Source organism: Crocodylus siamensis, chromosome 8 (genome assembly GCF_052110815.1).
Source record: "Crocodylus siamensis isolate JL-2025a chromosome 8, ASM5211081v1, whole genome shotgun sequence".
Lineage (NCBI taxonomy): Eukaryota > Metazoa > Chordata > Crocodylia > Crocodylidae > Crocodylus > Crocodylus siamensis.
This window is the reverse complement of record NC_143402.1, coordinates 541862-568770: the sequence shown is the minus strand read 5'-3', so window position 1 is coordinate 568770 and position 26909 is coordinate 541862. Positions and strand designations below refer to the sequence as shown.

The window sequence follows — 26909 nt, the reverse complement described above, 5'->3', positions numbered from 1 at the left end:
CTTCACCAAATCTCCCCAAACCTCACAGCTCAGAAACAACTTTGCATTCGTGGCCTTGCCTGCTGGGCAGAGTTGACAAGTGCTTGCATTATGGGGTAGGGAACAAAATACCACTACCAGAGCGACCACCGCAAATTCATGTCACCTGTGACCCATGTCGGAGTGGATCCTCTGTGCCTGCATCCTACCCTTTCCTGTCTCCTGTCTCTGCTTCTGTCTGCACCCACTCTGAGGTGTGACCCCCCTCCTGCCCATACAAATGCAAAACGGACTGACTCTTCTTAGCTCCACTTTTAAAAGAGCAAGCCAACCACAAACACAGAGGCTGGCAGCCCGGCTACTTTCTGTTGGGACGGCTGGAGCTTGAGAAGCATCACTACATTATACTGGAGTTGGACTGGATTGAAATCAGGACTAGTGGCAGAGGCAACACCTGCACTTATAAATAGAGCAGCCACGATAATGTTCCTCAAGGCTTTTGGTCTTTAGGATTTGAAGAGTCAGGATTGAGCTCTGCTGAGATCCATTGTCTCTGGGGCTTGAAAACATGAGTTTGAGGAATCTGCTTGAAGGGGGAGGAAAACGGTGGATGAATGCAGGTTTGGGGATGGCCTTGACCCTGTTGCACACTCATGTGCCTGTTGTGCATTCAAGTGCCTCTTTGAAAGAGCTCTCCCTCAAACCTTTCTACATAGGAGTGTCCATGCGGGGTTTCATAATTTCTAGGGTCGGAAGGGACCTGAGTAGATCATCTAGTCTGACCCCCTGCCATGGCAGGAAAGATTACTGGGGTTAAACGACCCCAGCAAGGTGTTCATCTAACCTCCTCTTAAAGGCCCCCAGAGTAGGGGCCAGCACCACTTCTCTTGGAAGTTGGTTCCAGATCCTAGCTGCCCTGACCGTGAAGTCGCGCCTCCTGATATCTAGCCTAAACAGGGTTGTCAGCAACGACGCTGCCGCGGTAATGAACGTTCAGTGTAGACATGCTGCACCGAAGGGAAAAGACTGGCCCCAGTGAAACACTTTTACCCAGAGGGTTTGCAGTAGTGCAACACCTGCGCAGCTACATCAGTGCAGCTAGACAGGTGCAAAAAAGGACTAATGTGGATACAGTCCTTAGTTGTCTCGGTGCCCTTTTTCAGGCAGGGAGGAGGCACGAACACCCAGTTTTGAGGCACATCCTCATTCTGCTTTGCTGACTGGATGGTGGGAACCTTTTCCACCATGAATAACTCAGTGTCAGGAAAAAGAGGTGTGTGTTTGCCCCTCTGAAATGTTTGCAGAATGTTACCAGGTCCCCCCGCCCCTCCTGTCATTTCACGGCCAAGACAGACTTTCCCGAGAATGAATCTCTCCAGCCTCCTGATTATTTTATCTCTCTTTTCTGAACTCCCTTCAACCTAGCAACATCATTTATTTTTCTGATGTGCCCGGAATTGAACACGGGGTAGGATTTTCTAAAGAGCCTTAAATACTTCATTGCACAAATCCCACTAAAACTCAATTGGATTTGGATTTGTTCCTAAGTCCCTTGGGTACTAAAAAAAAAACCAACTGACAGTTCTCATTCATTAGGTGCGTGCGGTGGCTTGAACAGCACTTTAACAACACTGTCCCTAAGAAATTATTCTTGCCATTGAGATGTAGGCAGCAGGCACTGAAATCCTGGAAATCAGTTCACAGGCTCTGTAAAGATCAGCTCTTCCAGCATTTGACTTCCCTTCCTTTCAGCCGAGCAGACCTGAAGTGCCGTTTATCACAGCGATACCAGTCGATTCCCTTGGTGCTCGAGATTCTGCCTCAATAAACCCTGCCGACAACCTGTAGGAAGGGCTGATGCATGTGCAGAGATTTCAGGGTTGGGTATTGCTGAGAAGAGGGACCCTTTATTGCTTCACAAGATACGTGTGGTACGCAGAATAGGAAAATGTGATTTAAAGTTGCATCTCCTTTCTGTCCAATATCTGTCGTTCTGAGTGCCAGGCAGAAAAGTCCATATTTAAATCTGCCTTCCTAACTACCTGTTGGATTGTTCCAGGACCCTTCATCGTATTTCACTGGTGGGCCACCAGTTTGCAAAGCACATCGGGGTTCTGGACATAGATGATCCGTCTTTGATATTATACTAAACTACCCATTGTCTAAGGAATTTCTGTCCTTGTCGTTGGGGACAGAGGAGCTGAAATTGTCTATAGGGACAGTGCACCTTTAAGAGACAGCAGTGAATTGGATGCTGCAGCTTCAAAATGCCATTGGATTGGCTGAGAAGCCACCAGGCAGGCTGAGAGGGGGGGCAGCCATTGACAAAATTCCTGCATTTCTTTCCATATTTAAAGGGGACAGGTTTGGGGGGGTGGGGAGGGAGAGAGGAGCGTCCCGACTTCCCACCATGGTCTGTGAAACACCAGAACCCCGAGTTCCCGTCTGTGATGTGTCCCTGGCTCTGTCATCTCCCACCAGATCTCCAAGGCTACGGTGACATCACGTTATATATTTCCAATCTGATAATGCTGCCTGGAGCCCGTTAAGCAGAGTCATTTGCAAGAATCCTCATCCGTTGCTTGCAGATAGTTTATCAGCTGCTGCAGGACAAACAGAGTCAGAATTTCTGGGGCTGCAAAAACTGGCCTTAAAAGAAGAGAAAGAGATACATTTTGCAGCATCCAGGCTTTAGGCTGAGTCAGGAGCACCTGCATGTGTCACCTGCCTGACCATCACTGCAGCCGAGCTGATGGTTTTGCCGTCACCCCGATTCTGTGCCGGTTTCTCGTGTCGGGATCATTTTGCGGTGCTTGAGCTGACCACTCACCAATCCTCTTAGCTTGAGGGGGGCAAGGAGGCACTGCACTTCCTTTTAGCACTTGCAAGGAGCCCCTAACTTTTCTCCCCCCTTCCCTCAAGACCTCCAAGCTGCAAGGTGCCTTTGGCCCAGGAGAGGTAGGAGGGACTCCCTTGTCCCCCGGGCTGCGAGGTGGGGGAGGACGCGGTCTCTCTCCAAAGACTGAGCTTGCTCCACCTCCGTACCTCTCCCAGGCCCCGCAGTCCAGCAGTCCAGCCAGGTCTCTGTGCTGGGAGCCCCGAGAGCTCACCCCAGGAGCCCTGCTCCTGTGGATGCATGCAAGGAGAGCTGACCCCCTTAAAGCAGGAGCGGATGGCAGCTGCACGGCCCCACGGCGGCTCTCCCAGGCCTTCGAAGCCCTAGATGCGAGATGGCAGATTTTGCTGCAGGCAGGAAACCCTTAAAGGGGACCCTGCCCATTTGGCATTGCTCTTCCTTTCCCAGGGCTGCCACAGAGATCCGTGCTTCATGCTCCATCTGGTTGGAGAGTTAGACCGGAGGGGCCAACCTGTTTGGCAGGCATGCCACAAATTAGCCTAGCCCAGGTGCCATTTGGACCCTTTCCCTTACCTGATCTGCCGCTGCTTTCTGCTTCTTGCCCTATCTGCCACTATGCTGCCTATCCCGTTCCCAGTCTTGTGTGCACCACACAGGCACGTGCTATCTGCCACATCCTGCAGCGTGGCCAGCCCTGCTTGAGTGGACAGAGCTTAGCTGCAGAGGTGCGGGGGCCTGTCCAGAGCCAGCTGAGGTCCATGCCAGTCTCCCTGCTGTTTCAGTGGGTTTTGGGTCAGACCGCTGCCTTCAGAGTGACCTGGCTGACTCGGGAACAGCACTGATGCGCTTGCTCCAGGTCCACAGGTTTTGCTTTGGTTGAGAAGACAGGCGAGGTCACAGCTCTCCGCCAAAGACGTAGCATAAAGAACTGTGCAGACCCCTCCCAAGTTCCCCTCCTGGACTGGGAAGGACTAAGGCAGTGGTTTCCAACCACTGTGGTGCGCAGACCCCTGGGGATCCACAGTGTCTAAGGGGTCCGCGAAAGATGGCTTTGATCCGTCAAAAGTGTGTGAATACCCACACTCACAGTGCAGAGGGGTCTGCACCTCCATCCAAAATGTTTTAGCAGTCTGCAAATGAAAAAAGGTTGAAAGCCACTGGCCTAAGCTATTGAAGCATGAGAAAAGAAGCGACATTTGCTGTAGTTCTTCCACATATCACAAGCCACTGTGTTACCTGTTGTCATTTCCTGCTAAGACCAAATGTCACTACTTGCCCCGGACTTGCAGAGGACTCATAAGGAGTCGGTGAAAGGAAACAGGGCAGTGCGCGCAGTATTGCTGACCCAGAGCCTTCAACAGTCAAGAAGCAGGACAACAAAATCATGAGACTGACCTAAAAGTCATGAAATTAGAAATAAATAGATTTTATTCTTTGCTTTCTGCCTGGGGTCATGTTGCTCTGCTTTTCTTTGCAACCAAAAGACTTCATTTTTGGAAACAAAACAGATTTTCTCATAATTATGACTCCAGGATCTGGGCCTTTGGGAAGAACACCAAATACTGTGGTATGAACAAAAGCAACTGAAGAGTTGGCAGCGCTAGAAAGCAAGGATTGAATCATGCTCGTGTCAGCTCTTTGGAATTAGGGGATCTTCTACCTGTGTGTTTTGTGTGACACTGGCCATGTCCTTGGTGCCTCAGGTGCAGTTTTACTGTGAAATGTGTCTTTGCAAGAACAGTTCCTTCTTCACTTGCAGAGCTGCTCCCCGGGTACCTGTGTATCTGATGCAGAGCTCTCAAATGTGCTCTGGAAACAGAGCTTCTGGCTTCAGCGACAAAAATTAGCATTTCCTTCTTTCTCATTCAGTTGCCTTTTGAGCCAGCGCAGCTATGGGAGAGGGAGGCAGCTCCTATTCAGGCCTGTGTATCACCTGCAGAAGTCTCGGTCAGCTCTGCTCGCGTGCCGCTCCATCGGTGGGGCAGGCACAGAGGGTGAAATCTGGCTCCCTGAATATTTATTGCTGCTGTGGCTGCAAGCGATGATGAAAGGAAGCCCCAGCATGGCTCTCAGAGCTTGCAGGGGGGTTGTTGCACTGGCAGGCAGAAAAAAAAATCTTCTTTTATTTGTAAACTGTGGACATTTGAACTGGAAGAAAGAGGAGACATTAAAGCAAGAATCCCTCTGATACCATTTGCGGGCTCCTGTCAGGGTAGAGGAACACTCTAGCTACAAATAACCTTCTCAACGGTAAGAAAGTCTGAGGAAACATCCATGCCACTTCCTTACCGCTGCTGACGGCCAGCGAGTATTGCAGCGATGGCTCCGCTGGGACGTGACCTCCGAAGGAGGAGTGGTCCCACAGGGCCGCGGGCTCGCTGTTCACCTGCTGCGCCGCTCGCCAGCCCCTTCCAGCTGCTCCGAGGGATTTTTTGTGATTTCTGTGGAGTGTGACAGGGCTTTGCGGCCACCTGGGAGGAGAGATCCTTTCTGTGCCGGTAGCATCCTACCCAAATGGGTCCCTGGGGAGAAAAGACATTAGTCCTGTATCTCCTGCAGTGAGGTATTCAGCATGCACAGGGTGCTGGACAGGTGGATTTGCTGGGCTGTGCTTCCACCACCGATGAACGCAGCAGCATGCTGACTGCCAGAGGGAAAAGACCTCGGTGGTCACGAGGACTGGACCCGACGCTGTAGGGAAGACCCTGGCCCCAGGCAGCTGAGAGGGGATTTCTGTATGGTTTGGACTGCTCAGTTTTCCTCCATCAAATGGCTTCGTTTTGCAATTATAACAGAAGCCCTTCGCCCTAGCGAGGGTCTGCCGGGGTCTTGTGATATTGCCAATAAGCAATAGAGCTGGCAGCAAAGGACAGTCGTTAAGAAGAGGGTCGGGGTCTCCTTTAGAGAGGGGAAACCTGGGCTGTTGTGTGGGATCTGCAGCCAGGTCTCCATGGTGAAGGCATTAATGCACCAGCCACCCTCCTCCATGGCTACGACTGTGAAATATTTTTGGTTTGCCTTATTTTTTTGTCACAAAAACGAGCGGTAGGTGTTTATGGAGGAGCTGCCTATTCGTGATCCCCCAAGTAAGGGCCACAGGAGCTGTCCCAGCGGCTCTGGGCTCCCATCAGGGGTCATGACATCGAGGGACGGTATGTTTGGCCTCCCCCATGGACCTAACTGCAAATCAAGGTGCAGGGCTCATTGTGGGGCTGGGAGTGTGTCATTGCAGGGCCCGGGTCTTGGGCTCACCGCGCTGCCCCTGCATCCATCCTTCCCCTGTGACCCAGTCTCCATAGAAACATTATCTCCGCTGTGCCCCATCTGTTCGTTTAAGACCATTATCTCCTCCTTAGTCTGGAGGCATTTGGCAGATCACTCTGGGCACAGCCTGCAGGAGGCTGATTGGTGTTATCGGGGCTAAGCCTGATACACCTGGCATAAAAATGTCCCAAGAATAAGCCTAGCTCGGCTGCGGGGCATGGCACCTCCTGCTGCGCAGAGCTGTTGTCTTATTTCGTGCAGATTGCCCACTCCTGAGATGGCTTGTAGGCACCGCAGATAAGCCAAGAGCAGAGGCAGGCATGCACCCTCGTCCCAAGCCTTGAGCCTGTTCCCACATGCAGGCACAGAAGAACTGACAGCAGACGGGCTGCGAGCCAGGGCCGAGCCATGGCCATTCGAGACCCCCTCGCGCACTGGCTAGCAAGGGTTGACTGGGCCAGGGGAAGCGGTCGCACACCTTAACGCCCCCGGGGTGCATCTGGCACCAGAGAGACCATCCCTCGACGGCAGAGATGTGCCGTACCACCTGGGAGAGGCTTCCCTTTCTTGAGCCAACTAATGAAGAGGTAACAACAGCCAGTCTCCGTGGATAGCTGGCAGCTGATGGTGCTCTGCACTGTCCCAGTCTGCTTCCAGGAGAGCCCAGGGAACAGAAAGCAATAGCAGGTGTTGCTCTAGTGATTTCCATCTCTGTCTGTAGACACGTGAATCCTGCCCGTGCTCATCCTGCTCAGGGTTTTTGCAGGGTATGAAGCTGTCAGTCCATAAATGCTCCTGTCCCTCTTCTCAAGCCCTGCAGAAACATCCTGAAATGGCTTGGGTCCTGTCACTAAGACTGACCCACGTTCTTCAGGGAAGGTATTCCTCCACCTCCAACATTTTACTTCAGGAGTACAGCAATCTCCTTACCTTTTCCCCAGTGTATGAAGCCTTTGGGAGAGAAGGTGAAACAACACAGGCTAACATGGAGTTACAGCCAAATGGGACACAGCATCCTGTGTGAATCAGTGCCGTGTCCTAGCGTTTCTCACGCTTGGCTGAAATTAGCACAGAAAAAATGCCTCGACATCCCGGTTAGACTGTGATGTTGTGTGTGCATGTCTGATGTGGCTGCAGGACTGGGCTGGGCAGGAGGAAAGAGAGATGCCATTATTAATATACTGATACTGGTAACAGGCTGTACCGATATGGAACAGCTTTGGCCAAGAAGCTCTTGCTTTATGTAGCCCAATTCCCCACAAATACAGTTTTTATGTTCCCTTCTCAAGCAATGCAGCCCCTTTCCGAGGTGATCTCCAGCTCCGGCTGCAACCTTGGCTGTTACCAGCTCTGGAGCAACCATCCATGATCAGGTTTATGATTTCCAGACATGCTTCTGGGCTCTGTTGGTCACTGTCTGGGGTCAGGAGGGAATTTTTTCCCATCCTGCTGCTACCTGTGTCAGGTTTTTTGAAGACTTCGTTAAGGCGTTGGCTGGAGATGGGGACTGGGCTGTGCCAGTTCTGCTGGGACTCGGACCAGGAGTTTCCTGGCTAGAGGGTCTTGCCCCTCTGCTCGGGGTCAGACCGACCACCACATTCAGGGCGAGGAAGGATTTATGCCCCGTGGTCAGGTTGGTAGCAGGGGCAAGACCCTCTTCCTGGGATCTCTTCAGGGTATTTGCAGCAGGTGGCTGCCACGGCCCCCCTGCTTTCCCTGTAGCAGTTCAGGTGTTATATCTTGCGTTGTGTCAGGGTTCACTGCGTAGTTTTGCTAAGGTCAGACTGTGAATTTGTACAGGGCGGTTTGGGAAGGGCTGATCCTGCCTCAGGCTGGGGTTGGATCTGATGTGGCCTCGGAGGGTCCCTGCCAGCCCTGCTTCTCTATGATTTTATGCTACTGCTACTGCGAAGATCTCCTTGTGATTTGAGAGCAGTTTGTCTGAGAAAAGTTTAACTCATTTGGGATTCTACTGCAATATTCAAAAGACCCCCTGGGCTAATTGTGCCTCCGACATTTGTCTCTTACAACTACTGCTTTTCTCCCCCAGCCTTGTTTTCACCAAATGTCACTGCAGAGAAACATAAATTGTAAATGGGAGCATTTCCTATATCTCTGCCACATTAGGCTTCCCATGAAGACCTAGAAATTGGGAACCAAGGACACCATCTCTCTGTCTTAACATACTTTGGAATCCAGTAATGTATTGGTGTGAATGCATGAATCCATACATTTCCCTTCAGATTATATCACTTCTTCCCAGTAAAGGTGCATTGTGATTCATTTTGTCACAGACTTTTGACAGCTCTAAGTCTATGGCTCTTGGCAGGTGTTAAAATAATGCCACAGTTGACATCTGGGGAACTTTGTGCCCAGTCCCAAACATCCTACCAATGGCTTAATGTCTAGTCAAGAGGAAGTATCTAATGGGGTTCCCCAGGGGTCTGTCCTGGGCCTGGTGTTGTTCAACGTCTTCATTAATGGTTTGGATGATGGGATTGAATATACACTTAGCCAATTTGTGGATGACGCCAAGTTGGGCAGAGTTGCAGCCACTCTGTAGGGCAGGACTAGAATCCAGGATGACCTGGGTAGACTGGAAAAATGGTCTGTGGTCAATTAGATGAGAGTCAAGAAAGGTGATTATAGAGCAGAGGATGGTCAAGCATTGGACCAGGCTACCTAGAGAACAAGGACAAGTGCAAAGTCCTGCAGCTGAGATGGAATAACTGTATTAATATGGGTCAACAGCGTGCTCTTGTTTCAACAAAAGCCAGCACCATGCTGAGTTGTATTAACAGGGATGCCACTTGCAGATCAAGGGCAGTGATTTTTTCACTCCATTCAGCACTAGCAAGTCCTCATCTGTGTGGGGGCCAAAACTGAACACAGTACTGCGAAGTAGATGCAGTATCTCTTAGGAATATGGGCTGGACCTGTGGTCAGTTAGGCTAGCAGATACCTGCTAAATCAGGGCCCTTTGCTGCTGGCAATCAAGGGGCAGCATTGATTGGTCCCAAAGGCACCGAGAGGATGAAGTTTATTAAAGTGGGTATAAGTTGAACCATCTGGATAACTCAGGATTTGGAGAGATGAACAAAAACATACTAAGTTAAAAGTGGGGGAGGACTTACTGCTCCACGGTGACTGCTTTGTGTGTCCACTCCTGTCCCAGGGTTAAGTAGAAGCTACATTGCAGTAACTTGGCCTGTTTCATTTGGTTTAGCCTCCACTTACCACAGGATAGGAGCAATCACACAGGACAGTTACTGCAGCGCAGCCGATGTGTGGTAGGCTCCCCCTCACACATACTTTTAGCTTGATATAATTTATTCATCTGTCTATATGCATAGGATCCCTTTGATCCCTAGTCGCAGCAGTTACTAGCTTCGATGGATGGTGACCTCCTCTGTGCTCCAGTCTGATGAAGAAATGTGTAGCTGCTCCCTTCCATCAGACACCAAATGCTTGAATGGAGGAAGCCGTGCAAGGAGTGGGATTTCTCCATCCTGCTCCTAATATCCCCATCTGAGTTTGGGTTCAGTGCCTATCGATGCCCCGTGCTAGTCCCACCACCTCCTCTTTCATGATGCAGAATTAAGCGGCAAAAATGCTCCTGGAGGGGGTCTCACTCACCCTCCTTTGCAAGCAGGGGCAGGAATTTTCTGTCCTGCAGTTTCCAGGGCTGTGTCAGCCTCATTTAAAATCTTCTGCGTAGTGGTGCTTTCTCCTGCTTCTCTGGGGACACCATCCCTCGGGCTAATCGATCCCTCGTTTCCCGTCTAGTTTCTGTTGTATGTGTTTGCCTGAGTTCCATAGCAGCTCTGCTCTTCTGATTTCATCCCATTGCTCCTAATTGCACACCATACACATTGCTCTAAATGATTCCTCTCCCCATTTGATGCTTGTGCCTTCTTTCCAATTTTCCCTGCATAGGAGCTAAACTTGACTAGACATGTTTCCTAAGAGGGAACTGTCCTTGTTGTCTCTGTACTGCTGGACCCTGAATCACTGTAGAGGCCATCTGAACCTGTTGGCATTTGTGCCTCTGGTACTGGAGTGACCACTTGTCTGGGGGCCATGAGAGCTGTACAAAGAGCACTGCCCTCCCTCTGCCTGCCCCATGGGTTTCTGTACCTACAGCTGCAAAGTGCTTCCTTTACTGTCTCGTGGTGGTCAAAGTACTGCAAAGAGCCTTCAAACTTTTCTGCGGTGCTTTATGCCCCTCCTTGCATGCACTGAGATGGCCGTGCCTGAAGGCACAGCACTGGTTGCAGCAAGGGAGTTCATGATTTCTCTGGCAAAAGACCAACAGATGTGATGGCCCGGGAGAGAAGGATGTTGGTAGCATTGGGCTGACAGGTCGCTCGCAGCCTGCCCCTGTTTGTGCCCATCACCAAGCCACCAGGGAAGCTGGCAGGACTGTCCAGGGCAGGATGGCAGGGAGCAGTGGTGCACCAGAGTCACGCTCCATCCACAGAGCTCTGCACGTGGGGAGCCTGGGCCTGGGCCTGGGCCTGGGCCTGGGCCTGGACCTGGACCAGCGAGGTCACACTGGGGCATGGGTGCTTACTGCAGTCCCCAGGCCACGGTTCCTCACTTGCTTATGCCAAAACACACCCGTGTGTGCAAACTTCCAGCTAACATTCGCAGTGCCTGGTGTGCCATGGCTGCCCAAACTGATGCGCCTTGCCCATGCTAGGCCGGCAGGCTGCTCATCTTAGGCAAACCTTGGACCTTTTCTGGCTGTATGTTGGGTCACTTGTTGCTGGGAAAGCCAGAGATTAGGCCCTTTTGTCTTGCTATTTCCTGTGTGCTGAGAGGGGAGTTTCCTTAGCGTATTTTAATGCAGATTCTGGCTTTGTTACCCAGTAATCACCCTGAAGAACTTCTCAGGTTTGCTCCCGATAATTAGATGGCACAGCTTCGGTGCATGCAATATCCCTAGCTAGTCCCTGTCCTCAGTGCAGAGAGCATTGCGAATAGTGAGATCACATCCTGGTTAGTCATTTCGTGTCAAGTGTCTAAGGACGGCCGCGGTGCCTGGATTTGGGGGATCGCCCAGCTGTGAGCGCATGGGTGATGATTGCACATGTATACGGTATGCCGAGTGTCACCTGCGGGGCAGAGTGACCGGGGGGGGGTCCACCTACAGCTTCCGCAGGTCGGTGGGTGCGGTGAGTGTGCTGAGCGCGTCATGCCCACCGGGACGGATGCTTTGCCCCCTGCGTCCCAGGGCTGCGGCTGGCAGCTGTCTGCGTGAGGGGCGAAGCTGAGCACGAAGGAGGCACCGGTGCCTTTAAGAGCTGCTGCTTTACATTCTCGGTGCTGCTGCTCTGCTGCGGCCCTGCGCCCGGATTGGCTGCGTCCGGGAGAGCAGGGAGGCTGGAGGGATGCTCTTGCCTTCTCCCTTCCCATCCAGGGACCAGAAGCAGCAGGATCCTCCAGCCTGAGCCAGGCAGGTGAAGCAAGCCGGACCCGGGGAGGAGCCTGCCCGCCCGCACGCAGGGGTCCCGGGCGCTCCCTCCCACCAGGAAGGTTCATGAAACCAAGCAGAGCGAAGGCTGCACAGATGCCCCCCAGCCAGGCGCCTGCCTGGGGCTGACGGGGACCTGCGGGCACCTGAATGGCAGGCGACGCACAACGCCACAGCTCTTTTCTATTTTTTTGCTACCCTTTGGAGATAATAGATTTGTAATTCTATTTTTTTTACAGCCGGACCTGGACCTTCTCTGAACAGAAGCGGGGAAGGGGGTGCCTGGAGGGAGCGGAGGCGGACGTGTTTTCTGCTCAGGGAGGGGGGTCTTTTTCTCCTTCCCTCGCCCTTCTCTCTCTTCCCGGCGGGGTCTATGCTATGAAAGCCAATATGCACAAGCACCACCACTGTTGTAAGTGCCCAGAGTGCTACGAGGTGACGCGGATGGCGGCCCTGAGGCGCATGGAGCCTCCCAGCTACGGAGAGTGGCAGCACGAGCAGTATGGCTATGGGGGCTACGGCTCACAGACCCTGCCGTCCCAGGGGGGAGCCGCTCCCACCCCCAGGAACAAGAACAAACTCATCCCCACCTCCCGGGACAATGTCCCTGCCCCCCTGAAGCAGGGGCAGGGGAAGAGCACGCCCAAGATGAACGGGAACAGCACGGGCTGGTGGCCAGAATGCACATGCTCGAACCGCGACTGGTATGAACAGGTATGGGACAGGTCAGCTCCCCGACGCCGGCGCGGACGAGGAGGGCAGCCTTTTGTTGCAGGGCTCGTTAACATGCAGCCAGCATATTAGACACGCGTTGAACTTCCGTCGTCTAGAGCGCACGGGCATGCAGGGGCTTGAGGGACCGGCCTGGCCGGGGGGGGGGGGCAGGGGGGCTAATGCAGAAGGGGGATAAATCATCCTCAGGGGTCGCATGTTAGCAAGAAAATGGTGTCTGACGGCGCGTCTGGGCGCTCCTGCAGTTCCCTGGTCGGCCGGGCTGGTCTCGTGGAGGAGGCGGTCTGCAGGGGGCGAGGACTGGCCTCCTGGGGGCTCCTGCCTGGCACAAGCAGGAGTGCCAGGGCAGTGGCTTGCGGATGGCCTGGCCCAGGCGTTCCTTGCTTCTGATGCAATCACCCAAAGTCTCGATGATGTCAAGGCTCCCTGTTTACCGGGCACTGGGCATGCTGGCCTGGGGGCAGCCTCCAAGGCTGCTGGCGCCGCTGGCCCTCGCTCGCCAGACCGGCTCCTCGCCCTCCACCGGGCTGGGGTGCCGGTCTCCCACTCTTCGTCTCCCGCTCCCCATTCCCCTCAACTGTTATATAACCAAGATCTGGTCTCTGCTATGCTGGGTGCTTTCTGCCCCATTTCACCGCCTTCATTGCTTCCCGTGCGCATCCGTCTTATTAGGGCTCTCTTTCCAGCCCAGTTGCCAGCTGTCTCTCTTTCCCCTTTACATGAAGAGGCCATTCTTATTTTGAACCCATCAGCCAGCTGAGAAAATGGTTGGAGCCTGTTTGCAAAGCAGTAAAATGGAGGCTAGACCCAGCCTGAGAAACATTTTACCTTGCTTTGGTGGAAGACATTTCAACCTCTCTCTCTGCCTCTTCTATTCACTAGCTTCAAACCTTACCTGGGGCTTTTTGTTGCCCCTTCTACCTGTTATTTTCAGAGTTATCTGCAACCGAGATGGACACACAATGAGCAATCAGAAGTCACCCCCCCATTCCCCCCCCCCCGCTTCAGGACCTCTGCTTTCCTTTATATGCTTTTCTTAATTAGTGTCTGAATATCTGGGGCTGGGGGAAATAATCTGGTTTGAAACTGAAGCTCTCACATGGGCATTTACAAAAAGCACCCAGGAACAACCCTGCTATTGGTTTCTGTCTGCCTCAGCCTCCCTCTTCGTCTCAATCCGTCTCCAGCTTTCCTGCTGACTCCTGGCGAGCTTTCTCATCCCTCCTTTGCTGTAGCTCCATGCAGGGCACTGAGCTCGAAGAGCTGAGACAGGGGCAGGGAGACTGAAGCCCTCTCTGTTATTCCTTCCTTACCCATCCCCCGGGCCTGGCAGGTGGGTGCTGGCATGGCCAAGGGTCCCCGTGAAGACGATTACAAAAGAAGATGGAAGGAAAGAAGTGCCGATTTCCGTGCTGCCATGGCTGCCTGGCTGCTCCATCAGCCAGAGCTGGGCTGGGCAGAGCACCGTTCACGTTTGCAATGGTGGAACAGACGTCATTGTCTCTTTGTGATACGGCCACTCGCTCTAGCGCCTGGTTTGGTCCGAGTGTCCACAGATGGGAGCGTGCTGCCTTCGCTGAAGGCACAAATGCAAAGCCATCTCCTAGCCGTGCAAAACGGAGCATGAGCGATGCCCTGCCTGTGTGCAGGGCTCTGTGGTCGTAGCCAGGGTCTGCATGTATAATGTGCCGTGCATGTGGTATGTGCACAGACTCTATCAGAGAAGGCAGAATTGCTCCCTGGTGTGCAGCAAATATATGCAGTGGGTAAAGCTTTGCAGCAAACACCATAGCCGTGTTCCTGCTCTGCTATGAAGGGACAAAATGTCTGGGTCTTTAAGCATTCATGTTCTGCACAGTCCGGTTGCGGACAGAGAGACAAAAGGTGATCAGATAGGGACAGCTGTGTGTGGCTGGCACAAAGCAGATGGGATTGTGTTGGTCCTGGGAGACCAAAGAGGGCCCCATGGTCAGGCTAGACCTCATGGGGTGCTGCAGATACAAGCCTCTCTTTCTGCCCAGATCATGGTTGCGTCGGGGATCCTGGGCTGCCCCTTTCCATTAGAGACGTGTTCCTGGAACCACTTCCAAGAGTGGAGATGAAAACGGGAGCACAGGCAGAGGGGGGCTGTGGGACTGCCAGCCCCACGCACTCAGCCGCGGCTCTACCCCTCTCGCTTCTCTTGTTGCAGTCTCTTTCCTCTGTGCCACACATGCCAGCAGATGCACACGCACTCGGGGTACATGCTCAGCTGCCGGCACGCACGCAGCACGCTTTGACATGCAAAATGGGCCCTTGCTCACAGGCTGCACACGTTCCCACATGGTGCATGTTCACTTACGTCACGAGCACCTGTACTGTGTGCACCGTTACCTGGCATGTGGTACTGTGCCCACACATGCTGCCTTGCACTCAAACACGCTGCAATCGCAGACATGAGCCTGCGCCTCCGCCCACCTCCCTTCCCCGCCTCTCCTCGCCCTTCGCCCTTTTTCTGGGGCACGGTTGGGCTCAATGCGAGTGACTGAGAAGCCTCTGCCCCCGATCCGAGGGCAGGCAGGGGAGCCCAGCCGCCCCGTCCCCGCGCATTCTCTCTGTGCTCGGCGCCCTCCTTCCTGGCCCCCCCGCCCCTTCTGCCCCTCACCGCCCCAGTCCCCGTTTGCCCCCATTATTAATTCACACATCCCTTCTTCTTCCCTTTACTTTTTCTCCCCTGTTTTTTTCACCATCTCTCTCTCTCCTGTTTCTTAGCTATTCTGGTTTTCCTTTGGCTTCCCTGGTCAGCCATTCCTCCCCTCCCTGCTTTGCCCACCAGCGTGCTGGGAAAGGGCAGCGAGGGACTCTGTAGCAGAGGAATCGGTGCCACCGTATGCAGTCTCCTAGCATGCGGGAAAAAAGGCAGCGAGTGCAGTTCCCTTGCAGGGCAGCATCCCTGATCCGCAGAGCGAGGGAGCCCGAAACCCCTCCTCTCTTCTGCACACTGACGCCCACAGCTTCTCCCGAGAGGCGCTGAGACATTCCCACACCTCCATCTAAGGCCACTCCGATGTGCTGTGCTGAAGCCTGCTCTCGAGTGCATCCCTTGTGCTCAGGTGCTGGGGCTGGGTGCTGATGCTTGCACTCCCCGAAGTGGGGCCCTGTCCCCTGGGAAGCCAGCAGGCCCTGCAAGCTCTCCCAGCTCGTACCAGCCTCGGCTCAAGGGGCTCATCTCTGCCAGCAGAGGTCCAAAGCAATGAGATTTTGCTCCCTGTGAAGCGTGAGCACAATAGTTAAAATGAGAGAAATCAAGGATTTCCAAGGACCCACGATAAGATTCTTTGAGGCACTAAGGATTTCCTGCAAAAATGATGAAAAAAGTGTCTATGAGGTTCCCCACACCTGCTGGCTGGGGTGAGATGCAGCCATGCTTTAAACTGAACTGCCGGTGAACTTAGCAGGTATCCCCCATTTCTTGAGGCCTGCTCACCTCCCCTGGCCGTGCTTGATCTGAAATACCCTCTCGTGCATAAAGATCCCAGGGAAGCAATAGCTCTCCTCTCATTCAGCGGGCTTCTCTGCACTGCTCTGTCACTGCTGTGCAAGTCAAAGTAAAAATGGCAATCATTGCATTAGGCAGAAAAAGCCTGTGCAGGCGGAGAAGGAAAGCTGATGACGGAGGCAGAGGGAGTTCAAAGAGCATGTCTAAGCAATGGAAGTGGGCTGGTAAAGGGTATGGCCCAGTGCTTGTGCGCTGCTGGCACTGCTAAATTGTCAGGAGGTCTGCGGTGTGTGCGTAGGGCTGACCTTTTCTGGAGATGTGTGGGGGAGCCCGGGGGCAGCACGGCAGGACATCCTCTGCAGCAGGACTCTGACTGTGCCGGTACAGGTAAGGGAAGCGAAGCAACAGGCACCGATGTGCTTTGTGCATGTCTGGATGCGGGGGGCTCGCCAGTGAAAGTCGTGCCACCCAGAGCTTGGTTTTCTTTGCTTCCTCCCTTAAAACAGGGAGTGACGTAGGGTATTTGGGGCACTGGGTGCAGCAGGCTCGCTTTTCTGGCAGTGATGCCTCTTGAAGACTCGAGCGTTAGCAAGAATGAGGATTTTGCACCTCAGAGCTGCGTGGCTGGATAGACAGCAATGACAGCAGGAAGACAGCATGGATAGAGGGCTGTGCAAATGGTTGGGAAGGATGAAATGGTTGTCAATATTAAAGTGCCTCACCCTGGGGGGGGTGCCCGGTTTTGTGCTGCTGCGAAAGAGAAACAAAGGAGCCCCTCTAGAAACAGTGAGAGGGTGACCCCGTCCAAGGCTCAACCGGGGAGGGAGAGGATCCGTGGTTGGAGAGATGAGCATTTCTGGAGCTTATCTTGCAAATATCAGGGGAGATGCAATGGGCTAGCCGGCCAGGAACGGCTGATTGCTTAAGCGATGCAAAAGGCAAGGTTGGAAGGAAAGAGATAAATTGAGAGGAAATAGGCTGGAAGCCGAAAGTGGTTATATTTGTTGGAAAGGACCGATGCCCCAGATGTTGCAGGAGCGGTGGGAGGAAGGGTGAGAGAGAACGGGGTGCCGGGGACAGCGAGGCTGGAGGTGGGGAGGTTGGCAGGGTGACGTTGCTATGGCTACTTCTGTTCTATTCATAGAAGAAATTAGCTAAATCTTTGCACTTGAAGGTAGGGGAGGAGGAGGAGGAGGGATTCTCAGCATTTCGTGGAGAAGGAGGCGAGAGGAGCCAGAGCAGGAAGGGGGTTCAGTTTGCCTCCCTCTCTCGACACCTGCCGTGTAAAGAAATGCTTGTCGCGTGTTAAGCTCTGACCCATGCAGCAGGTGGAAATGGGCAAGGGGAGATCTGCAGGCCAGAGACGAGGTTTGGTGGAACGGCGTTGGCGCAGTGACCCTGTCAGCTCCCCCCAGAAGGACTGGGAGCACTGGTGCATCCCAGCGTGGCCGGCATGCGCCACCGAGACTCCTCCGTGCGAGGAGCCAGCTCTGCCGGGTGCCGGGGGCATTCTCTGTGCAATAGGCTTTGTTGTAATTAAACATTTCCACCCTTGAGAGGGCCGTTTCTAGGAATTAAGTGTAGGTGCAAGTCTGGCAGAGCCCCTCCCCACTGCGCTGGGGCCGAGGGCACAGGGCATCGCTGGTCCTCAGGTGCTTGCGCCTGCCCCAGTACCGTCCCCTCCTGGGTTTCTTTGCCAGCCCGGGTGTTGTGCCAGGTCCTTCCCCTGCCTGCCCCGACTCGCACCTGGTCCATGGGGCGAGTCCAGGGCGTCTCTCCTCCCTTCAGTCCTCTCTTGAGTGATTTCTGCCCTTACACAGATCCATTCACCTGCTCCTCACTCAGATGTAAGTCTGTGCATGCTCCCAGCTTGGCCCCCAAACCTCGGTGCATTTCTCAGATCCCTTCGCAGAGATCTTGCCCTCGGCTTCAGTGAAGCTCCTTGGTCTCTCCCCCAAACCTCCCGCTTCCCCTGCAGGCACCTGGCCTCCTGGTCCCACAGGTGCTTCCTCTCCCGTGTCGTGCAGGCCCAACGAAATGCTGCCATCGGGATCGTCGTCTCTGCCCCTTCTTGCTGATGCAGCCGCGTGTCACCCTTGCTTCTCTGAATCCTTTCGCCTCCCATCTCCTCCTTGCAGCCAGGACTCTGCATGCCGTGGCCCCCATGGACCTAGCGTCTCAGTCTCATCTCCATCGCCCGCGGTCCCTTTGCCCCTTTGTCAAATCCCCCCACGCATCGGTGTCTCCTTCCAGAGGCACCGACAGGGAGGAAGGGAGGTGAAGAGCTCAGCCTAGACCACGCTGCACAGATCCACGTCTGTTCCTAAATCAGCCCAGCTCTGCTGGCATCAGGGGCACCGCGCCACTTCATGCCAGCCGAAGATCTGGCCACTTACTTAAGTGGATGGTTGCATGTCCATGAGGGAATAGCAGAGGGAGGCTGAATTGGAAATAGGCCACCAGAAGCGGAGAGATAATGCTGTTAATTATTGGCATACGGACTGTAGCTGAAGCCATCTCAGGAGAGGGAGCTGAGAGAGGAGAGGGCCATCCAAAAGTGGGGAAGGAGAGGCGCGGCACGCAGAGACGTGCAGCAGGGCAGGGGCCGGGTCTCGTGGTGAGGAGGCCAAGGCAGGGAGGTTTCTGCAAGAGGCAGACGCCTGGAGCGGAGAGATGGTCTGTGCAGAGTACATTCGTGGCAAACGAATGCCTGGCGCCTGCTGAGAGTTGGCAGGGTGCGGTCCCTTCACACGCCACGGTCGGGCATTGCCGGCCCCTGCACATGGGGCGATGGTCCCTGCCCCTCCTCGTCCAGTCAGCACTGCAGGGCATGGCAGCCCAGTCGCATGGCTTAGGCTCAGACCCAGAGGGCCAGTAGGGATTTGCCTAAAAAAGAAGTGCAAAAGTTGGTCTAGTCTGTGCCAAGAGGCTGCTGCAGACTGGAAAGAAAGTGCATTTGCAGGTCTCCTCACTCTGAGGGAACAGCTGGGGGGAGGAAGCCGTACACAAGAACCGTGCAGAGTTATCATTGCTTCTGTCTGGGGAAATCTCTCGTGCAGCTACAGCCCCCTTGCCAGGCTGACAGGGACGGGGCAGGAGGAGTACAGTTATTAGGGAGGTTTAATCAGAGTCCCAGCGTTCAGACTAATCAGGTGTTTGCCCAGCACCTGGCCCTACCGTGTGCTGCAAATCGAGACCCCTCAGCACCTCCCAGGACTGAGCCCAGAGGATCAGTGTTCTCTCTCCCTCGTTCCTGTGGTTGATCCAGCTAAACGCGATAAATCACAGTGAACAAGGCCGACCCACTCTGCACCGGGCTCTGCCTTCTCCGTGTGAGAGAATGGCTGATCGCTCCCGCCAGAAGAAAGTCTCCAGCCGCGCGCCCTCGTGACACACGTTGTGGGAGGCAGCTCTCGCGGCATGGGAAACGGTGAGCAAGTGCCCGTGTCAGAGCACAACACGGTGTAATTCAGAACCACCTCCTTACATCGTTATTGGTGGTGCAAATCCAAGCTGGCCCCAGGAGAACAGAGCAACACGTCCCAGCTGGGAGTCCCCACTCCTGACTGACTGGTGCGGGGGATACCCATCCTGGCTGCCAGGGGCTGCACATGGACACAGCACAGGCCAGGGGCTCATTCCAGGAGGAAAGAGAAAAGTCAGTCATCCCAGCTGCACAGATCATTGCACAGAGCACCCCTCCAGAGCATCACATGCATCGTCCATCGTGGCCCCCACATGGTAAAGGAGACGAGTATTGGACAGTGCACTAAAATCATTGCCCTGGAACTACTTTTTAAATAGAGCAATTGAATTGTTTTGGGTTTTTTTAATGTAAATGTGCAGGAGGTGAGGTAATAATCATGGGTTTAGAGCAAGGCAGCTTGTAAAACTAAGCAGTGACTTATAGGAAGTTGGTGTATTTAAGTGGGTTGGGACTGAATGGGCACGTCTACATGAGACTCCAAATGCGCAGTAAACTAATTCATCATGGCAAAAGGCGTGTTAGTCTACTCTGCATTACCATCGTTTAAAAGGCATGCGCCAGGGCCACTGCGCAGCAGCGCTGGTTACTGCACATGGATTTAGTACCTGGTAATACAGGTACTTAAACTCAATGCACCGTAACTCTGGTGCATTAATGAATGTGTAGACATGCCCAATGAGGAGTCAGGGATCCTAGATCTGCCTGCAGTCTGATCTCTCCCTGGGCAGATCACAGCATTGCCTTGTGCCCCAGCTTCTGCAGCACTGAGATGGGGATAATACTGACCTCTCTCTGTGAAGGGATGTGAGATACGCAGATGAAAAGCACTATGAGACACTAATGAATGGGTTTTTGAACACACATGCATGCCCACTGTGTTTAAAAAAACAGACATAGATTCCCAGAGGGAAAATGTTGTCAATTTGAAGCTAGGACTATAAATATGTCAGTAATTTAAGGGCTGTGCAGCATTTAAAAACCCAACTTTGAACTGAAACGTGATGTTTGGATGCCTGCTAACCCAAGGGATGTTCAAAGGTGAAAATCCTTGTTGTGTGTTGGGACTGCTGTAGTGACTAGCATGGGGCAGCAGGACACTGTACGAGCCACCCAAAAGTACTGGCGGTGCCTGGAATAGGGATAGGGTGCAGTTTTCAGGATGCTGCTGTCACAGAGTCACCCTTTCTGTTACCTTGGTTTACTCCTGTTGTAACAGTGCTTTGGGGTCAGGGTCTTGGTTTGCTTTTACACTGTGCAAAAATTGTTTCTTGACATCTCATCGATAGTTATTAAATGCATAGGAGAAGGTATATTAAAAAAACCCAAAAAATATTTGAACTCCCAAAATCAAGCATGCTCTGCTTTTAATGATTTCCCTTGTTCAGTCTCTTTGCCTCTCTTGTCTGAAGGTTTTTAAAGAGGAAAACCACTTGCATGAAAGTCTCACAGAACAAACTGTTCTTGTGAAGGGAGAGAGTCAACTTCAGTAGGTAATGATCAGGGCAGAAGGGAGTCATGGGTGCCCGGCACTTCCGAAAATTGGGTCATTTATTTTAGAGGTCTGAATGTGGAGCGAGATGTTTAACTTTCAGGTTTGAACACACTGGCCTTAATTGTTTTTAAATGAAAGTTTAGATTCTGCAGAAGCGGGTGGCTCTTTCTGAGGAAAGCTTCCTTTCCCATCTGTCCCTGTTGCAGTGAGCAAGGTTTTTTCCCAGTCTCTGTTTAAAACCCCAGAACCAAACACTGAAGAGCATAGCATGCTATGTTGCTGCTCATGGATATGTTAAACCTTGACTACTTGAGCAACTCTGCCAAGGATCCTTGCAGGAGGGGTTAGCCAGGCAGCTGGTGATGTTTTAAGTTAGGTCCATTGCGGTCTGTGCAGAAGAGTACAGGCTGCTAAATGCAAAGGTGATCTTGGTGTGAGGTATCTGCAAATTGCAGGTGGCTCTCCATAGTACAAAGCTTACCAGGTTTTAAAATCTCCAGTTTCCACCTTGAAGGCTGGATCCTGGGAGAGCTAGGGACACTGGAGGGGTCTGCTATTATTTATCTGTAGTGTGAAAATGCCTTGGGGGCTACCCACGGACCTGGACCCTTGTGTGCTGGGTGCTGGGCAAAGCTGGACCAAGAGGTCTGTCCCCTGGAGCTTGCAGTGTTTGGGTGCATGTACCAAGCATCACAGGAACATGGAGATTTGTCTGCCTTGTCAAGGGAAGGGGACAGGAGGACAGTCCTGGGTGGTCCCCCAGCTGTGCTTCCAGGTGCTCAGACCGTGGACACCTGTTCAAGCCCTGTTCAGCACTTTGCAGAGGTTTGCAGAGATGAAATCCTGGTGTGGCAATTCTCCTGTAGCACTTCCCACGTGATCTCTCTGACATTTCCAGCCTTGCAGAGGCATGGCAGTGGATGCGTGACTTGGCCATGAGCCCCCTTTGGGGTCACTGAGGTCAGGGAAGGTTGCACGTGATTTTGCAGTCAACCTGATGGCATTTGGAACAATGCATTTACTGTTGGGAGTCAGGTTCACCCTTTTATCTGTGGCAAATACTTGTAAAAGAACTTCAGCCTGTGGATCACTGTTTTCATACAAAAAGGTAAAGGCAAATGGTGTTTTCCTGACCAGTCCAGTCATAGTGTAGGGTTCCCTTCCTAGTGCTTTTCCAGGCTTATAAATTCCTTATTGTTTGGAAAAATATTTGGATATTCCACTTAGCTTTTCATCCCTTTCTCCCTAGTCCAAGCTTGGAATTCCTAAGCTATCCCCCCCACCATTTGGAAGCAGCGCCCCTCAAATAGTGGCCACCCCTCCTAGCTTCTCAAGCTGTGATTTTGGGAGATTGCACAGGCAACAAAAGGCAGCTCCAGAAAGAGGCAAGTGGACCGGGTTCCCACAATAGTCTCTGGCCCTCCCTCTTGAAAAGTGAAGAACTAGAGGGAAGACCAAAGGCATGATGCAATGCGGAGTCTTATAAGAAGCCCCAAAATTCAGGAGAGCATCTCTGTGCCAAGGTGGTGGGCTCCATAGAGCAGGGACCACTTCTATTTGTACAGCCCCAAGCACAGTGCCTGGGCTCAGCAAAGAATAATAATGTGATGCAGCATTTTAGGTGGAAGAGATCGGGGAGTCCCATTGAGTGTCTCCTGAATGCACCCCTCTTCCTCTGGATTTCCTGCATGGGATCACGCTCTGCTCCTGCGGCATGCCTTACTTACAGTTCCCCAAGGAATCAGGAGCATAGTTAATTTGCCAGCATGCTTCCGCTGCCCAGGCAAAAATAAAGACATTGCCTCCCCTCCCCCTGCCCTGGAGGGCTCAGTGCCTGTGTTTGCAATTGCTTTTGTTTTTAGGTTCCCTTCCTGGTCTTGGGCGCCTCAGCTCTCTGAGAAAGGCAGGCAACCTACAAGCATGGGGTTCTCTTCACATGGAAAACCAGGACACGTGTCCAGATACCTCTCCTGTAATAGTCAGCTTCGGGAACAGCTCCCAGCAGGAAGCAAATGGGAATTTCCTGGACTGAAGTCCTTCTGGCCATATGTGACTTTTTTAAAGCAGCCACTCGCACATTCATGTTCTTCTGGGTCCCATCTGGAGCCTAAGTGGAAAATTGTGCTCCCAGCCGTACTTTCAGACATGAAAATCAATAGCGTGGAATGGCAGGGAAGGATACTCCGTGCACGGCGTGGAGCAGCGCGGCGAGCAGGCGAGACAAAGGGTGTCCTGAGGGCTTTAGGGCTGCGCAGGCGCTGTGCGGTTTGTGGGCTGTTAGTAACACAGCAAAGAGGCCGTGGTGGGCTGTGCGGGGACAGAAGCTGGATGAGCTTCTGTGGCTTCCCCCAGCAGAACCCAAAGGCATCGATCGGGCGAAGCGAGGTAGTGATTGTCGTTTGCTAAACTGTCCCCCGCAGGGAACCGCATTCACCGTTGGCTCTTCTGCGTTCTGCCCACCCGAAATGGCCTTTGCCACTCCCGGCTCCTGAGAAGTTTTGGCCCTTCGTGGGTTTGTAACCACGAGCTACAAAACTCTTTCTTTTTTGCCAGGAATGTGAGATGTCCTCCCAGAATGGGACTGGCCTTGGCCCGGGATATGCAGTGCCTAGCCTGGCCCAGTGCCCAGTTCAGTGTTTCCTATCTCACAGCTGATCCGGCTACCTCGAGGAGCTTCATACAGCCAAAAAGGAGAGGTGCCCAGCTTGACACCGGGCGCTCCCAGGACCTTACCGCTGTAATACTCTTCTTCTTCCATGTGCGGGAGGAGTTTTGCAGGAGCATTTGCAAATGGCCCTGTTTGCCGGAGCCATTGGAATTAGCTTGCATAAAAAGCCATTGTTTTGCAGCAAATAGTCATGGCTGCAGGAGAGATCAGAAAGCATCTGAAAAAATCTAATTAACTCCCTCCTGCTTCGTTCTCATGATCAGAGCCTTCCAGAGTCAGACCAGCGTCTCGGTCCTTTTGATTAAGTGCAAACAAGGAGTTAGACGTTCAGAAACGACAGAAATGCCACACGAAAACGTAGGAGCAGCCGTTAGGGATCTCGCTAATGCTGCTGCCTCTGACAGTGGCCACTACAGAGCCGGCTGCTTCAAAGGAAAGTACAAGAAACTCTGAAGTGCACAGCAGAGTGATCATACGTCCCTCGGGAACGTAGATTCATAGGTTTAGGCCAGAAGAGAATATTTTGACGATTTAGTCTGACCTCCTGCGTAGCGCAGGCCAGGCAACATTACCCAGCCATTTTGGTAATAGTCCATAATTCAGCAGGAAATCCCACCAAGCCCCCACCATGACAGGTTTCTGATGCCCTGAGGCAGATTTGATGTCCCTTCCTTCCAAAACCCTTGTTTCTTTTTTAAATATTTACTGTTGTTCACGCAGGCATGGGAGCCATGTTTTAAATCCTGCTAAACTCGTGGCCTTGCTGCTACCTTGTGGCGACGAGCGTCATGCAGTTGTGCACGCTGAAAAGTAATGTTCTTTACCCGTTTTGTATTTGTGACCTTTCGCATCTCGTTGAATGTTCCTTTGTTCCTGCATTGTGGAAACGGGTGAATGTGAGTGTTATGAAAACATGTTTCCAGTCTCCCTGCTCCCGGCCATTCATTGCTTTGCAGGGTTGATGCTGAGAGGGGAGGATCATTTCCATTCTTACTGAACCTGTCGCTTTGGAAGAAGTGGGGTGAAGGCAACCCATTCTTGGGGGCGCGGTGTCCAAGGGGAGACTAACGATGTGGTGGAAACAAATGTGCAAAAGCTGTGTTTGAAGACAGCAGCAAGGGGGGCCTGGTAGAGTAGGCGTATTGTCCTGTGCACGGGACCAGCATCAAGGCCAGAGGGGTTGCACAGGGCTCGAACTTGGGAGGAACTTTCCGAACTCTGTCCTTTGGTTAAAACAGGACATGTTTTGTGAGGAGAGTGGTCTTGTGGGAAACACCTATTGTCCCTTTTACTGCTACCTAGTCCCAATCAAACCAGCTTGTCTTACTGGAAGCAAAGGCACACACGTGCTCTTCAGAGAACCCCCCAGCCTGTTTGTGGCCAGGACATACTGGGCAGGTGGGGGGCAGGGAGGTGAGGGGGCAGATGGGTCTGGCTAACAGTGGTCATTGCAGCGAGGCCTCCCCGTGCCAGGTCACATAGCCCCTGAGACACTGGAGATGTCCGAGCTGGGGGTGGCAGGGCATGGCCTTGTCTGTGGCTCTCTGGGCCTCACCATGGGAAACGCTGTCACATCGCCAGCAAATTCATTCTCTTGGGGGTGTTTGGCAGATTTTTGTGACCGGGTGCATGCAAGAAGAGCATGTTGCAGAGCTGCTTTTGCAACCTCTTCCCCGGCAGGCATGGCAGAGGGCCTGGGTGAGAGCGGCAGGGCCTCGGGCACGACCACTCCTCCCAGGCTGGGGTCATGGCCGCCCCGCTCCTGCTGGACAGCTCCCCACCGGCCTCGCTCTGGCCCCGCGCTGCCGCTCCGGCCCCTCGGACGGACGAGAGGTCCCGGGGACGGACGGGAGCCGACAGCGCAGGGGCTGCTCCCTGCGCTCGCTCCGGTTTCGTCGTCTGGACTCTGAGCCGAGAGCAGAGCCCCGGTGATTCCCTGAGACAGCGAGTGCAGGAGCTGGAAAAGACCGTCCTGGCCCGGCGCAGTCGCTGGGTCAAGATCTTCCACCTGGGCCTGCTCCCGTTCACCGCCTGGACGTTGCGGGGCATCGTCTCCCAGGCGCTCACTTCTCCCCTCGGTGCTTCTCTCTCCCCCCTGGGCCCTGCCCTGCCCAGGGACGCCGCTGGGCCGCCCCTCGTCGCTCTTACTGATCGCACCCTGCCCGCATTCGCGCCCGGGGGCTCGTGCCCGTCTGCGCTGGCCGCGTCTGGCAGCGCGTTCCCCAAGCTGTGGTTTCTGAAGGCAGCGACGGGCAAAGCAGCTGCACTGGCCACAGCCATCTCCCACCCAGCGTCTGGACCGGCCCTGCCTCCCTCCTCCAGCTTGCGTGGCGAGACGTGACTCGGTCCGGCCGCGTGCCAGCAGCCGAGGGTGCCTGGGGAAGGGAGCTGCGTGGTGGAAATCAGAGAAGCTGTTTGTTTGAGGGGAAAGGAGAGGGCTGGGAAGGGGCCAGGTGGCAGAGACAGCTCGAAAGCAGGCGCAGGAACCAAGCGGGACCCGCTCGGACAGTGCAGCCGTGGGAAAGAGCGGGGCTTTGCAGTGCCTGGGGAGACGGAGAGGCCTGTGGTCCTGAGGGGACTGAGCATGGCCGCAGTTGGGATGCTGCACCTGGGGCTCGCCCAGCTGGGACACGCTGCAGGCTGGGCAATAGCAGCTCTGGGCCATGTCCCCGACCTCCGGGATACTGCGGCCTGGTGCCAGCCTCGCCCGTGCAATGGTGCTGAGGAGCAAGGGAGAGGCCATCTCTCCGCATGCTCACATGGGCCATGCACGCGTCAGGGGACTGATGCTTGCAGCTCCCTTTCCCCAGAGTCTGGGGACCGGCCCCACCGCCCCCACCACCATTTCCCAAGGAGAAGAAGCTTGGGCAGGTCACAGCAGACGTCCCTCATGGAGCCGGGCCTGGGTCGCACAGCGGCTCGCTTGTGAGCTCTGGTTGCTGGACCGTGCGATGGTGCTGCCTCTCACCATCTGTTGCTAGCTCCTTTCTCTCTCTCCTGTCTGCCAGGCTCGCTGTAGCCTGGGTTTCAGCTAAGATACCTGTCTTGATGCTGGCACAGGTCCTGGAGAGCATCCTTCCCTTCCTCCCTTGCTTTCCCACAGCCTCAAGGCTCCCCGTGACACCAGCAGTGGCTTGGCCCTGCCCATAGAAATCTTGCCAGGTCTGGGGGAGATGCCGTGCCCACACGTCAGGGGCTGCGAGGAGCATCCATCCAAGGGGAGTGGGAGCCCAGGTACAGGGATGGTGCCTCTCTTATTTCCCTGAGCCATCGTTGTGGAGCTAATTTCACAATCAGCTGGGTTTCTGGCAGGCGAGTCTTGAGGAGAGTGGCGGGGGGCTTTGCAGCTCTGTGTCCCGGTGTCCAGATGTGTGACACTCCGGTTTTTGTCTCCATGTCTCACACAGGCCAACCCCGCTCCCATTATTGTGAACACGGACTCGCTGGAACAAGGGCTCTCGGTAAGTCTCCTGCTT

General features: G+C 53.8%; 1 protein-coding gene across 6 annotated transcripts in view; it reads left to right on the top strand.

Annotated features, from left to right (window-relative positions):
- The window catches only part of DLG3 (discs large MAGUK scaffold protein 3), a 120755-nt gene that overhangs the window by 31856 nt on the left and 61990 nt on the right, over nucleotides 1-26909 (top strand). For 4 of the 6 annotated variants that reach the window (XM_090061739.1, XM_090061740.1, XM_090061737.1 and 1 more), the window contains exon 5: nucleotides 26841-26894. In XM_090061739.1, the coding sequence (XP_089917865.1) occupies nucleotides 26841-26894 (54 nt within the window). Of the gene's footprint in view, nucleotides 1-11555; nucleotides 12291-26840; nucleotides 26895-26909 lie in introns of those variants that run through there. The other 2 variants (XM_090061742.1, XM_090061741.1) reach the window with 2 other exon arrangements.